The sequence below is a fragment of the Colius striatus genome, chromosome 20, assembly GCF_028858725.1.
Source record: "Colius striatus isolate bColStr4 chromosome 20, bColStr4.1.hap1, whole genome shotgun sequence".
Lineage (NCBI taxonomy): Eukaryota > Metazoa > Chordata > Aves > Coliiformes > Coliidae > Colius > Colius striatus.
The window spans coordinates 3,481,629-3,493,871 of record NC_084778.1 but is presented as its reverse complement, the minus strand read 5'-3'; the positions used below and the strand labels follow the sequence as shown (position 1 = coordinate 3,493,871).

Sequence of the window (12,243 nt, the reverse complement as noted above, 5' to 3'; positions counted from 1 at the left end):
GACCCACCTCCCCCAGGCTCCCTGTCCTTCCACAGTGACCCCCCAGGCACTGCCCACCCCTTCAGCTGTGACTGGCTTTCTCCTCCCAATGTCTGCCCACAGTCTGGGTGACAGTCACCCCCCAGCGAGAGTGACAATCAGGCACGGCCCTGGGTGCTGCTCCCTCCCTGCTGCCATCCCTCAGGGAAGTTCCCTCCCAGGATCTGAGCTCGTGGAGGACAGAGGGCCTGGTCTGTGCCAGGCTCTGCAAGGCTCTGCCACCACCGCTGCCAAAGAGCAGCACTATGCCAAAGCCACCCCGGAGGTGGGACCATGAGGCCACTCTCCCTGCACACCGTGGCACATCCTGACCCCTCAACTGCTAAAGCCACGGGGCAGTGGGGTGTGAGGGGCCAGGCAGGGCACTGGGGGGGTTCAGGCTCCTCCAGCTCCAGGGGGAGCAGTGGTCCTGAGGCTGCAGCCATGGCCCTGAGTGCTGCTGGGGGCTGCCCCACAGGCAGTGCAGGAGCTGCCAGCTCGCCCCTGCCTCTGTGTCTGCTTTGCTGCCCTGAGTGACACTGTGAAAGCTGTTTGTCCCCTGTATGTGTCCCCTACTCCCCCATCACTGAGGCTCTCCCCACTTGTCTCAACCCCTCCAGCAGCCAAACCCTGTGTGAGGTCAGCCTGGTGCTGCCGTGAGGCAGGGGGTGACCCTCCCAGGCACCATGCGGTCCCCTCGGCCGCCTCATCCCCACCCCAGTTCCCCCTCCCCTCCATTGGCATAGGGTGGCTGCAGGCGCTTGGGTGCCCCTGGCCCTGTCCCTTTGCTAGACGTGACCTGTGGCCCCAGCCCCTCGGTGGGGGAGGGTTGGGGGAGGGAGGGCGTTATCTGCCCGGGCTGGTGCCAGCCCCGCCGGGTGTGCCGGGGCGCGGCGCTATCTGCATGTGCGTGTGCCTCCTGTCCCAGCCACTGCTCTGTGATAATAAAGCCCTGTCACCCCGTGCCTCGGCTCTTGGCTCCCACCTCCCCTCCTGCAGCACCCCTGGGCCCGGGGCTGGGCTGCTGTCATGGGGGGAGAAGGGTGCGTGGAAGTGACGATCCACCTCGCACCGCTCCTGCAAAGCTCCAGGTGGTCCCAATGTCCCCATCCCATGGGCTCCTTGCCCTGACCCTGGGGCTGCTCCTGGCCAGCCCTGGCTCAGGGTAGAGCTGTGTCCTGGTGCTGCACAGGTGAATGTGGAGCCAGGAGCTACCAAGGGTGGCCAGTGAACCACAGCTGCACTCCCCTCGCCAACCTGGGAGCCGATGGCCGTGGGGCACCCCAGGCAGTGGCACCCCAGGGCTCAGAGCAGGGCTGGCATGTGCTGAAGGCTCTGTCTGTCCCAGCAGCTAATGCTCCACCATCTCCCTTGTCCTGCCACCAGAGCCCTGTCCCAGCCCCAGGCACCTTTCCCTGTGCTGGGGGCCTGCAGGGTGGCTCTGGGGCTACCTGTGCTTGGGGTCAGCCTGTGAGTGGGAGCAGTGACAGCCAGCAGTGGGGCTCACAGGGGAGAGCCTTGCTGCACTGCCCTCCCCAGGGCCATTTCCTTGTGCCTGCCTGACCCTCTGTGGCACCTCTGGGCTGGGCAGGGGCAGAGGCAGGACAAAGGGTCTCATTCCCCACACCCAGCAGCACAGTGGCCCTGCAGATATGCCCAGTGAGGGCAGCTCAGCAGCCCCCAGCAGCTCCTTACCTGCAGCCACACATGCTGGCCTGCAGCTGCATGGCTGCTGGGAGGGCTGTGGCACACGGGGGTCCCCACACCAACTCCATGGTGCCACTCTGCGGGCAAGCTCAGGGCCTCACTCTGCCCCAGGGGTGCCGTGCCTACTGAGTGGGCAGTGAGGCTGGGATGGGGATGACCCCATGAGGGTGGAAGGACTCAGGGGACACCTGGGGACACTTTGCCTGTGTCCCTGCTCTAGATGCTGAGGTGCCTGTGCCACAGTTTGGGGAGCACTCTGGGTCCCCCTCAGACATAATAAGGGCCAAAGACTTGCAGCCCCCAAATCCTGGCATCCTCATACCTGAGGAGAGGCTGGTGCCAGGGCTTGAGCCTGAGCCACCTCCTGCCAGGCTGGGGGGGCTGTGGGTGATGCTGACCCTGTTCCTGTCCCCTAGAGGTGACACTGGGTCTGGGGACACCTTGCATGGCAGGGCAGGGTCTCTGATAGCTGGATGCTGCTGCTTATCAGGGTCCCAGCAGGGAATTATCAGCTCCCTGCAGACGGCTTCCAGGAACACCAGCAGGTCCTGACACAAACAACCAGGCACTGGCAGGGAGTCAGTGCAGGATGTGGCCCTATGGACACAGACAGGGCTGGGGACACACAGATGAGGGGGGTCACACACAGGCAGGTGACACTGGTGGCCAGGGGCTGCAGCCACTTGGGGACATGTGTGGCCAGGGGACAAGTAAGAATGGAGTCACAAGCAATGAGGGGACACAGATCTGCTGGGGACACACATGGCCAGGGGAGCAGCTCCTTTGGGGGCACACACTGGGGGTTACAGCCCTCCAGGGGGACACATATCCGTGATGTGGGGTGCACATGCAGGTAGGGGACATGAACTCCCAGGGGACGTGTCCCTGCAGGCTAGGGGGGGACACAGTTTTTTTTTTGGGGGGGACACACACTGCTGTAGGACATCCCCCTCACAGGATGGCCATGGGACACAGCTCTTGGGAGGCCACCCACCCCCACATGTCTCATCTGGGGGTGCCTGTGCAGGGTGACCCCCAGTACCCACCCCAGGCCCCATCCCCATAAAGCTGCCACCCTCCCCTGTCTAAAACCCTGCCCAGCAACTGGGAACTGCTTTACAATGGGTAGCTCCCAGTTTGAGATCTCACCAATTCTATGGGGGGACCATTGTGGTGACCACAGGGCTCACAGCAGGAGGACTAGGGGCTTGTGCAACCCCCCTCCCCATGCCCCCATGCCAAGCTTCAAGGAGCTGCTGGGGCTGTGCCCCCCTGGGCATGAAGGGGTTAAGGGCCCTGTCCAGCTGTGCAGTGCAGATGTGAGATATGCAGATGAGGCAGAGCAGGTTTTATAAGGCCGGTGCAGAGCCAGCACCCTGCAAAGCCCCAGTGCCACCCCCATAGGTAGGTGCCGCCTCCTGGGAGCTGCTGATCTGCTCCAGGGTGGTGGGACTGGGGGGGAAACATGGGAGGGGGATGTTGGAGTCAGGGGGCTATTGGGAACCTCCATCCTGCTCTGGGGTGGTGGGACTGGGAGGGATACGAAGGGTTTAAAGGGATGCAAGGGCAGGGAGGCCATGGGGAACCTTCATCCCCTTCTGGGACAATGGGATCTGGGGGACAAAGATGTTGAGGGGGGGTGTTGGGGTCAGAGGGCTTTTGTGAGCCTCTCTTCCTGCTGTGGGGTGCTGGGACTGGAGGGGATAAGGAGGAATTAGGAGGGTACTAATGGGGTGGGGAGGCCACGGGGAGCCTCCATCCTGCTCTGAGGCAGCAGGATCAACAAGACTGGGCAGGGACGGGGCAGAGATGGGGTGGGGGGGATGCCAGGGCAGGGGGCATTGGGCTGTCACGGTGCTGTGGCCCCCCCGCGCAGATGCTGCTCTCGGCTGCCTGGGGCAGGATATCATCGTATACTGTAAGTCGGCTATGAGACACTACAGTATAGATGATGTACTCCCGCGGGCTGCCCCCGCCACGGCTGCCGCGAGGGACCGCGACCGGGCTCCGAGGGGACACGGCACGGGGGGAGGCTCCGGACCCAGACGGCGACCCCCGGCCGGCGGGGAAACCGTTACCATTACTGAGTTTAGTAATGGTAACGGTTCTGCTGACGGCTGGGCACACGGCACGGCACGGCACGGCACGGCACGGCACGGCACGGCACGGCACGGCACGGCACGGCAAGGCACGGCACGGCACGGCACGGGCCAATAAAGGCATTTACAGCATTGTGGCTCTGTCTCTCATTCCTCTCTGTGTGTCCTGAGCGCTCAGGGCTCAGCTGAGCTGCAGCACTGGGTGTACTGGGGGTATTCGGAGGGCTCAGGGGATGCACTGAGTGTACTGGGGATACTGGGAGGGCTCAGGGGGTGCACTGGGTGTACTGGGGGTACTGGGAGGGCTCAGGGGGTGCACTGGGTGTACTGGGGGTACTGGGAGGGCTCAGGGCGTGCACTGGGTGTACTGGGGGTACTGGGAGGGCTCAGGGGGTGCACTGGGGTGCAGGGCGGGACAGGGAACCTCGGGGTGCATTTGGGTGCAGGGGGTGCAGTGAGAGTTTGGAGGGGGGCACAGGGGTGTGGGCAGGGCACTGGGGTGCAGGGGCACTGGAGGGTGCTGGGGTGTATTGCAGAAGGCACTGGGGAGAACTGAGAGGCACTGGGGTGTACTGGGGGAGGGAACTGGGGAGACCTGGGGAGTGTTGGGGTGTGTTGCAGGAGGAGCAGCAAGATGCACAGGGTTGCATTGGAGAGGGGAACTGGGAGCACTGGGGCTCACTGGGGAGCATGGAGGAGTAATTGGATGCGTGGGGTGTGTGGTGGGAGCACTGGGCATGCTGGGGTGCACGGGGATGGACTGGGCGGTGTTGTAAAGGAGCACTGGCACACGCTGGGGGGTGTTGCAGAGGACACTGGGGCTCACTGGGCTGTGTGGTGAGAGCACTGGGAGCACTGGCCTGTGAGGGAGGCACTGGGGAACACTGAGCTGTGTGTGTGGGGTCACTGGGCTGTGTGAGGGGGGTCACTGTGTGAGGGGGGTCACTGTGTCACTGGGCTGTGTGTGGGGGTGTCACTGTGTGACAGGGGTGTCTGTGGGGGTGTCACTGTGTGTGGGGGTGTCTGTGGGGGTGTCACTGTGTGACCGGGCTGTGTGTGGGGGTGTCTGTGGGGGTGTCACCGGGCTGTGTGTGGGGGTGTCACTGTGTCACTGGGCTATGTCTGTGGGGGTGTCACCGGGCTGTGTGTGGGGGTGTCACTGTGTCACTGGGCTGTGTCTGTGGAGGTGTCACCGGGCTGTCTGTGGGGGTGTCTGTGGGGGTGTCACTGTGTGCCGCGCGCGGCCGACAGGGGGCGCTCCATGCCAGCCCCGCCCCGCCCCGCTCACGTTCCCGCCATGCCCCGCGGCGGGGCAACATGGCTGCACCCATGGCCGCGGCGGCGGCGCGGGCCGTGCACTGGCCTGTGAGGGCCGCGGCGGTCGGGCCGCTCCTGCTGCGCCCAGGTGCGACGGACGCGGGTCGGGGCCTGTCTGCGGGGCCCGCTTCTGAGGGGAGGCGGGTGGCGGGGCCCGTTTCTGAGGGGAGGCGGGTGGCGGGGACGTGGGGCCGAGGCCGCTGTTTCGGGCCTGTCCGGAGGCCCCGGGCTCGGGGTGGCGCTGCCGGGGCTCTGCAGGGCGGGAGGAAGGAAGGGGACAAACAGTTCGGGGCCGGTTTGGGAACACGCTGCTGCCTCCCTTCCAGCCCCGCTCCCGGGCGGCCGGGCCGCCGCTCTCTCCGCCCGCTGTAGCGGCAGCAGCTCCGCGCTCGGCGGCAGCTCCGCGCTCGGCAGCCTCCTGGGCGTCCCCGCCCCGAAACCCAGCGGCCTCCTGCGCCAGCACCCGCCGCCCGTGGCCACCAGCAAAGGTGAGTGGTGCCGAGTGTCCCCACCCCAGTCCCAGCGCTGCGATGGGCAGTCCTGACGTGCTCTGGGGCTGTGGTAAAGTCCAGCCTCCTGCTTTGCCCTGTCAGAGGAACAAACCCGCCTGTTACGGTATCAGCCTGACCAGCCCCAGAACCCCAAGGTCTTAAGAATCGCCATCGTTGGAGCACCCAATGCGGGGAAATCCACCCTCTCCAATCAGCTCTTGGGCAGAAAGGTGAGGCTGGGGCAGAGCAGCGAGTTCAGGCTGCTGAATGGGGGTTTTTACACATATTGTGCCCATGTGATGTGTTTTGTTTCTTACAGGTTTTCCCTGTCTCTAAGAAAGTGCACACAACCCGCTGCAAAGCACGAGGTGTTGTCACCCATGAAGACACACAGCTGGTGAGTTTTCAAACCTACTCCTGCTCAGGGTAATGGGGAGTGTCAGCCCCAGAGTGTGGGATTTTCCCCTTTGTATCCCTTGGATCATAGACTCACAGAATGATAGGGGTTGGAAGGGACTTGTAGACATCATTAGTCCATTCTCTGCCAAGGCGGGTGCACCTAGACCAGGGGCACAGGCCTGTGCAAGGGCTCCCTCACCTCGTCAGTAAAATAGCTTTTTCTTAGGTTTAAATGGAATGTTTTGTGTTCCAGCTTCTTTGCATTACCACTTGTCTTGTCACTGGACACAGCAGGAATGAGTGCTGCCCCAGCCTCCTGACACCCACCATTTACATATTTGTGCATATTAATGAGATACCCTTTCAGTCTCCTCCAGACTAAACAGCCTCAGGGCCTGCAGCCTTTCCTTATAAGGAAGATGTTCCATCCCCTCAGCATCTTGGTGTCCCTGCACTGGCCTCTCTCCAGCAGTTCCCTGTCCCTCTTGAGCTGGGGAGCCCAGAACTGGACACAGGACTCCAGATGAGGCCTCACCAGGGGAGAGCAGAGGGGCAGCAGACCCTCTCTCAACCTGGTGCCCACACTTCCTGATGCCCCCAGGATGCCATTGGCATCTTGCCCACAAAGGCACTTTGCTGCTCATGTTTAGTTTGTTACCAAGCAGTACTGCCAGGTCTCTCTCCCAGAGCTGCTCTCCAGCAGGTCACCCCCAGCCTGTGCTGGTGTAGGGGCTTGTTCCTCCCCAGGTGCAGGACTCTGCACTTACCCTTGTTGAACCTCAGGAGATTCCTCTCTTAGTCAGTGCTGTTTGCACAAAGAGGAGTTTCAGCTTAGCCACTTACAAGATCTGTCTTTTGTCCTTCTAGATCATTCTGGACACACCTGGCCTCACTAATCGCGTGAAAGCCAAAAGGTATCACTGGTGTGGGGAGAGCAGGGGAGGGGTCATGGCCACTGGGATTTCATTTAACTAGGGAGTGATTTCCACTGTGCAACATTTATGCAATAGGTGTGACTGTATGCTTTTAGCCTTATTCTGGTCTCTGAGTTCTATATTGTTGCAGTTTCAGTAGCACATGGAGCCTGTGTCTTCCTCTGAGCTCCTGTTGTGTTGAATGCTGCACATGTGCATGGAGTGAGGGATGTCCCAGCCCTTAGGGCAGTGTCCTACCAGCTGAAATGATGGAAGGCACTGGTTTTCCCACACTTTGAGGCCAAAGAAGACAATTGTGATCAAATGTGTCTGGTTTTACTCATTTGTTTATGTCTTCCAGACATAATCTAGAGGAAGCCATGCTGACAGACCCGAAGGACAGCATGAAACATGCGGATTTAGGTGAGTCCCCACCTCCTCTGGGCTGAAGCCAACCCCTTTATCTGCCCCAGGACTTTACAGCCCTGTACCTGTGGTGTCTGGGTATGAGGCAGTCCTGGGAGTGTCCTGGGAGTTCCCTCCTCCAGCTAGGAGGGAAGGGCAGTGAAAGAATTTGAAATACTGATCTGAGGAGGGGCTAAGAATTGCCTGGTGCTGAGGGCAGGCAGCTTGGGTTAATCACTGGGCTTGGATGTTGAACTGTGATGCCATCAGTGTGGCAGATGGAAATGGCATGTCAGTGTTTTATCCATTAAAAAATGGTAGAAATCAATCTTCCTGTAGAAGAGAGAGAAGCAGCAGCAGGAGGGAGTGACCACAGGCTGGAGAGAAGCAGACAACAAACACTTTGGGAAATGCAGGTTCCTCATGTTTCCCTGTTTTCTGGCAGTTCTGGTTTTGGTGGATGTGTCGGATCACTGGACACGCAACTGCCTGAGCAAGGAGGTGCTGAAGTGTCTCTCTGAATTTCCCCACATCCCCAGTGTCCTGGTTCTGAACAAGGTAAAGGACGAGCACTTTCTTTCTGCCTTCTGCAGTACATGGTGCCTTCAGACAGCACCTGGTGTCAGCAGTGATGTGTTTTCAGGTCACTGGGACCAGGTGTGCTAAAGGACACTGGTTTCCCCCTCTGCTTCAGGATATTTCAGTGTGTATCACTGTAGATATGTTGCTTCCTTGAAGCAATGTCCTGCAGGCTGGGGTTTAAATCAGCCTGGAGAGAGGAGCTGACACCACAATGGGAATCTCAGCAGGGCTGACAGGGGTGCTGCTGTCAAGTGTTTGGACAAACTGTGCTGGAACTGCTAACACACTCTGCTTTGGACTCTGGGCTGAAAACTGGGGTTTTGTTGCAGAAGCCTTGTCCTGCCTCCCCTGGATGATTCCTTCTGGATCCTTCAGATCTAAGGCCCAACTGCCAGCCACAATCAGGAGAAATTGCTGACACCTTCCTCTCTCACTTCAGGTGGATCTGCTAAAGAAGAAGTTTCTCCTGCTGGAAATAGCAACTGAGTTAACAGAGGGAGTTCTAAATGGAAAGAAACTGGAAGTGAGATCTGCAATTAAGGATAATTCCAGTTCTTCAGCAAAGCCTCCTCCTCAAATGGCTCAGGCTCCTCCACCTGGGAACAAGGCCCCTGGGTCTCACTATGTGCAGGAGGATGGAGGCCAGGAGGACTGTGGTGTGGCCGGCACCAGTGATGTGGGGGCTTCTATGTCCAATCCTGTCACAGAAGCAGCACAAGGGCCAAAGCCCTGTGGACCCAGAGATCTAAAAAATAGGAAAGGCTGGCCCTGCTTCCAGGAGATCTTCATGCTGGCAGCTCTCCATGGGGAGGAGGTGGATACCCTTAAGGTAACTGTAGTCTGAGCTACTATTGGCTGTGAGGCTGGCGTGCTCTTACTCTCCTGAGATACCAGCACTTCATAGTGAGTGTCATCTCCTGTGGGGAAGTCACAGAGCTGGTATTGCTGGCCTGGGATGCTGGGGGATGTGTTGTCTGTCATTGTGGAGTATGTCTGTGCTGTATCTTTAGAGATTTTCATGCTGAACTGTTGTTTGTGGCCCCCTAAACATAACGATGAAGCCACCCAACACATTCCCTTTCAACTACAAGGGCCACTGTGGGCTTGACAGCTCTAGGGAGATATGACCTTTGGCAGGATTTGAGTTTTGGAAGATTGCCTTTCTGCTTTCCTTGCCAGAGATACTCAACCACTGCCATGATGGTGGACTGTGGCAGTGTCCTCACCTCTGCAAGGGGTGGGTGGCAACCGGAGGGTGTGATGTGATAGCTGATGGGTGCCATGTGTGCTTTGTGCTGACAGCAATACCTCCTGATGCAAGCCAAGCCAGGCCCTTGGGAGTTTCACAGTGGAGTCTTGACCAGCCAGTCACCTCGAGAGATCTGTGTTAACATCATCAGGGAGAAGGTACTGGAGTACCTGCCCCAGGAAGTGCCCTACGGCGTGACTCAGGTGGGAAGCATGTGCAGGCACACACCACAGAATCCCAGAGTGGAGGGGATTGGAAGGGTCCCTCCAGTCCAAGCCCCTGCTACAGCAGGTTCCCCTCACTCAGGGAGCACAGGAACATGTCCAGGTGGGTTTGGGAACCTTCTGAGAAGGAGCCTCCACACCCTCCCTGGGCAGCCTGGGCCAGGGCTCCCTCCCCTCAGCACCAAAGGAACTTCTCCTTGTGTTTAAGTGGAACTTCTTGTGTTCCAGCTTCTGTCCATCACCCCTTGTCCTGTAGTATCACTGGACACTACATAAAATAGTGTCACCACATCCTCCTGACACCCACCCTTTGAGTACTTGTCTAAGTGTTGCTGAGGTCTCCCCTCAGCCTTCAGTTCTCCATGCTGAACAGCCCCAGGTCCTGCAGCGTTTCCTCCTCACACACGTTCCATCCCCTTAGCGTCTTGGTAGCCCTGCACTGGCCTCTCTCCAGCAGTTCCCCTTGAGCTGAGGAGCCCAGAACTGGACACAGGACTCCAGATGAGGCCTCACCAGGGCAGACTTGCCTTGGAGCTGTTTGGTTAGAAGTACCAGCCTATGTGATGAGAATCCCTGTGTTGGGGGTTGTGAAATGTGCCAGATGTGGGGTGAGGTGGGTGTGGGAAGTGGGGCTGTCCTTGTGTGCTGGTGTCTGAGGAATAGTGGCTGTGGTTCCTGAGGTGCTTTGCATACTTGCTGAGAGTGCTCTGGCTGTTGCAGGTGACAGAGATGTGGGAAGAAGGACCGAGTGGGGAGCTCCTCATCGTGCAGAACCTCTTGGTCTCAAGGAAATCTCACATGGTGAGTAACAGAAGAAAAATGGGATGCTGAAGAGTGTGAAAGGAGGTTTTCTTGGTCCAGCCAGATGCATGCCTGCTCTGACTCCCTTTCTCCCTCAGCTGGGGGATCTCTTGGGAAGAGCCAGGAGCCCAAATGCAGTCACAGGCTCCTTGGTTGCAGCTTCCACCTTTCTGAAGCTGCCCATGGTTTGGTGTTGGGATTTCTCTACTTGCTGCATCCACTTTAATGGCTTCTGTGGTTATGCTGTTGCTTTCTTGGAGGATTCCTCCCTGCAGTGAAGCAGTGTAAGGATAAATATGATGATCTTCTCTCTGGGTTTTCGTACAGCCAATGTTGATTGGAAGAAGAGGAGAGTTAATCAGCAGGATTGCTCAGGAGGCCTCCCAGGACCTGATGAACGTTTTTCTCTGTGATGTCCGCTTGAAGCTCAAGGTGGAAGTGAAGAGTTGAGCTCTGTCTGTGTTCTAACAGCCCTTTGAGCTCTCTAGTTGTGCAGAGAAACTGGTCCTGTGTTCTGCAGGCATCTTGGCACCTTTGCTCAATCCAGAAACAAGTGGATGATGGAATCCATGTCATGGGCTGAAGTAGAATGTTACTCTTGGAGGGAATGGCCCAAACTGACCTAAAACCCCCAGACTTTGTATGGCACCTGATCTTGTGGAATCTGGGGACAGACAGTGGAGAACCAGCTGCAGGTGTGATTCTGGTACTGTGTTTCTAGAGCTGTCACCCATTTCTTTTGGACCACATCCTGCATCCTTCCTGTCAAGTGTTTCTGCCTGGATGTTCAGGAGCATCTCCTTTCCTTTGGTGGACAAAGGGTTTTGCAGTCAAGGACTGTCAGCACATGTGTATCATCTCTTCTGAAGGCTGAATTGTTGCAGCAGTGGTTGTGCAGGAGGAGGAGGAGGAAGTTACCCCCACCCATGTCTCCTGTTGGCTGTGTTCCCTTCCCCTTGGGAGTTCCTGGGTGTGAGGATGTGACTGTGCATCGAGCCAGTTTTCTCCAGGCAGCCTGAGCAAAGAGGTTTGTAGCTGAAACCCTCTTTAATGAGGGAGACAGAAGGAACTTCAAGGCCAGAGTTTCCCAACTCCTGCCTGAAAGCCCTTATCACAACCTCATGTGCACCGTCCTCTGAAATGTCTGCCAGCTGCTGCTCTCAACCTCTTCTTTGGTACTTTGTCAAAATGTTCATTCCTTCACTTTCCCCATCATCTTTTCCTCCACCTTGCTCAGCAGTTTGCTGCTTCTGGCACACAGCACTGCCTCCAGAGAGCTTGGTCTGGTCACGGCCTTGTCCAAATGGCTTCCTAGAGAACCAAGAAAGGGAACATAGGGGGCATGTGCTCTCCCTGACCACTGCTGAGAGGAGCAGGGAGGGCAGAGAATGGCTTTCTGGAGCGTGTTAATCAGAGAGGGGAGCACAGCAGGGAACAGGGCCCTTTATACCTCTACACATCTTGTTTCTGGTGCCCAGTGGGGTCCTGCCTGGCCACCCATCTGAATGTTTGGCTAGTGAATGGATGCTGAGTGGTTTAGGCTGAAGATGTTAACAGTGTCTTCTACGTCCTTGCTTCTTCAGAAGGGTGTGTTTGGCATGCAGCACCACAGCAGCCCGCCTTTCTTAGGCATGTGAAGAGTTCCAAGCACCAAGGTTACTTTGGAGTCATTACTTTCTGCACTATGGTCACAGACACAAACACAGGGGCTGGTCCCAGCGGGGAAGAGCCTGAAGTGGGAAGAGCAGGGGCTTCTGCAGCCCGGGGTTGGTGAGGAGTTGGGACACTGCGAGCCACTGAATGCTGCTCCCCGACTTTTGTACTTCCCTCCCAATAAAACGAGGTCCCAGCACAAGTGCTCGTTCTCGGTGCCTTTCTCTCCTCCCTGGTCTGTGTGTTTTAGTCCAGCTCAAACCCCGCTGCTTTGCCATCTTTCCTCCTTTCTGCCCACATGCTGCTTCCTGAGCTGTGGCTTCTGAGGTGGAAACAGCGGGGCGAGCGTGCTGGGAGGCGAGCCGGTGGCTGGGGGAGGTACAA

The 12,243-nt window shown here is 58.2% G+C and overlaps 1 protein-coding gene and 1 long non-coding RNA gene across 3 annotated transcripts; both read left to right on the top strand.

Annotated features, from left to right (window-relative positions):
• Window positions 1-2,972: 2,972 nt before the first annotated feature.
• LOC133627374 (uncharacterized) lies at window positions 2,973-3,961 on the top strand. Its single transcript, XR_009820119.1, has 2 exons — window positions 2,973-3,129; window positions 3,602-3,961. It is a non-coding gene; the product is annotated as an uncharacterized LOC133627374 (long non-coding RNA).
• A 942-nt stretch (window positions 3,962-4,903) lies between these two features.
• Window positions 4,904-12,061, top strand: ERAL1 (Era like 12S mitochondrial rRNA chaperone 1). Of its 2 annotated transcripts, XM_062012457.1 has the most exons (11): window positions 4,908-5,229; window positions 5,468-5,629; window positions 5,735-5,862; window positions 5,952-6,029; window positions 6,899-6,945; window positions 7,307-7,368; window positions 7,796-7,908; window positions 8,372-8,761; window positions 9,235-9,384; window positions 10,126-10,206; window positions 10,534-12,061. In XM_062012457.1, exons 1-11 carry the CDS (start codon window positions 5,142-5,144, stop codon window positions 10,654-10,656), a joined length of 1,422 nt encoding a protein of 473 aa, XP_061868441.1. In that variant the 5' UTR covers window positions 4,908-5,141; the 3' UTR covers window positions 10,657-12,061. The 2 variants fall into 2 exon arrangements, with proteins under 2 accessions (XP_061868442.1, XP_061868441.1); XM_062012458.1 differs by lacking the exons at window positions 9,235-9,384; window positions 10,126-10,206; window positions 10,534-12,061 and adding an exon at window positions 9,112-9,228 and having other exon boundaries at window positions 4,904-5,229.
• The last annotated feature ends 182 nt before the right edge of the window (window positions 12,062-12,243 follow it).

Coding starts and splice junctions, on each gene's coding strand:
- ERAL1 (XM_062012457.1), top strand. CDS start 5,142: ATGGCTGCACCCATGGCCGCGGCGGCGGCGCGGGCCGTGCACTGGCCT. Junction 6,946..7,306: donor AATCGCGTGAAAGCCAAAAG/GTATCACTGGTG, acceptor TATGTCTTCCAG/ACATAATCTAGAGGAAGCCA. Junction 8,762..9,234: donor AGGAGGTGGATACCCTTAAG/GTAACTGTAGTC, acceptor TTGTGCTGACAG/CAATACCTCCTGATGCAAGC.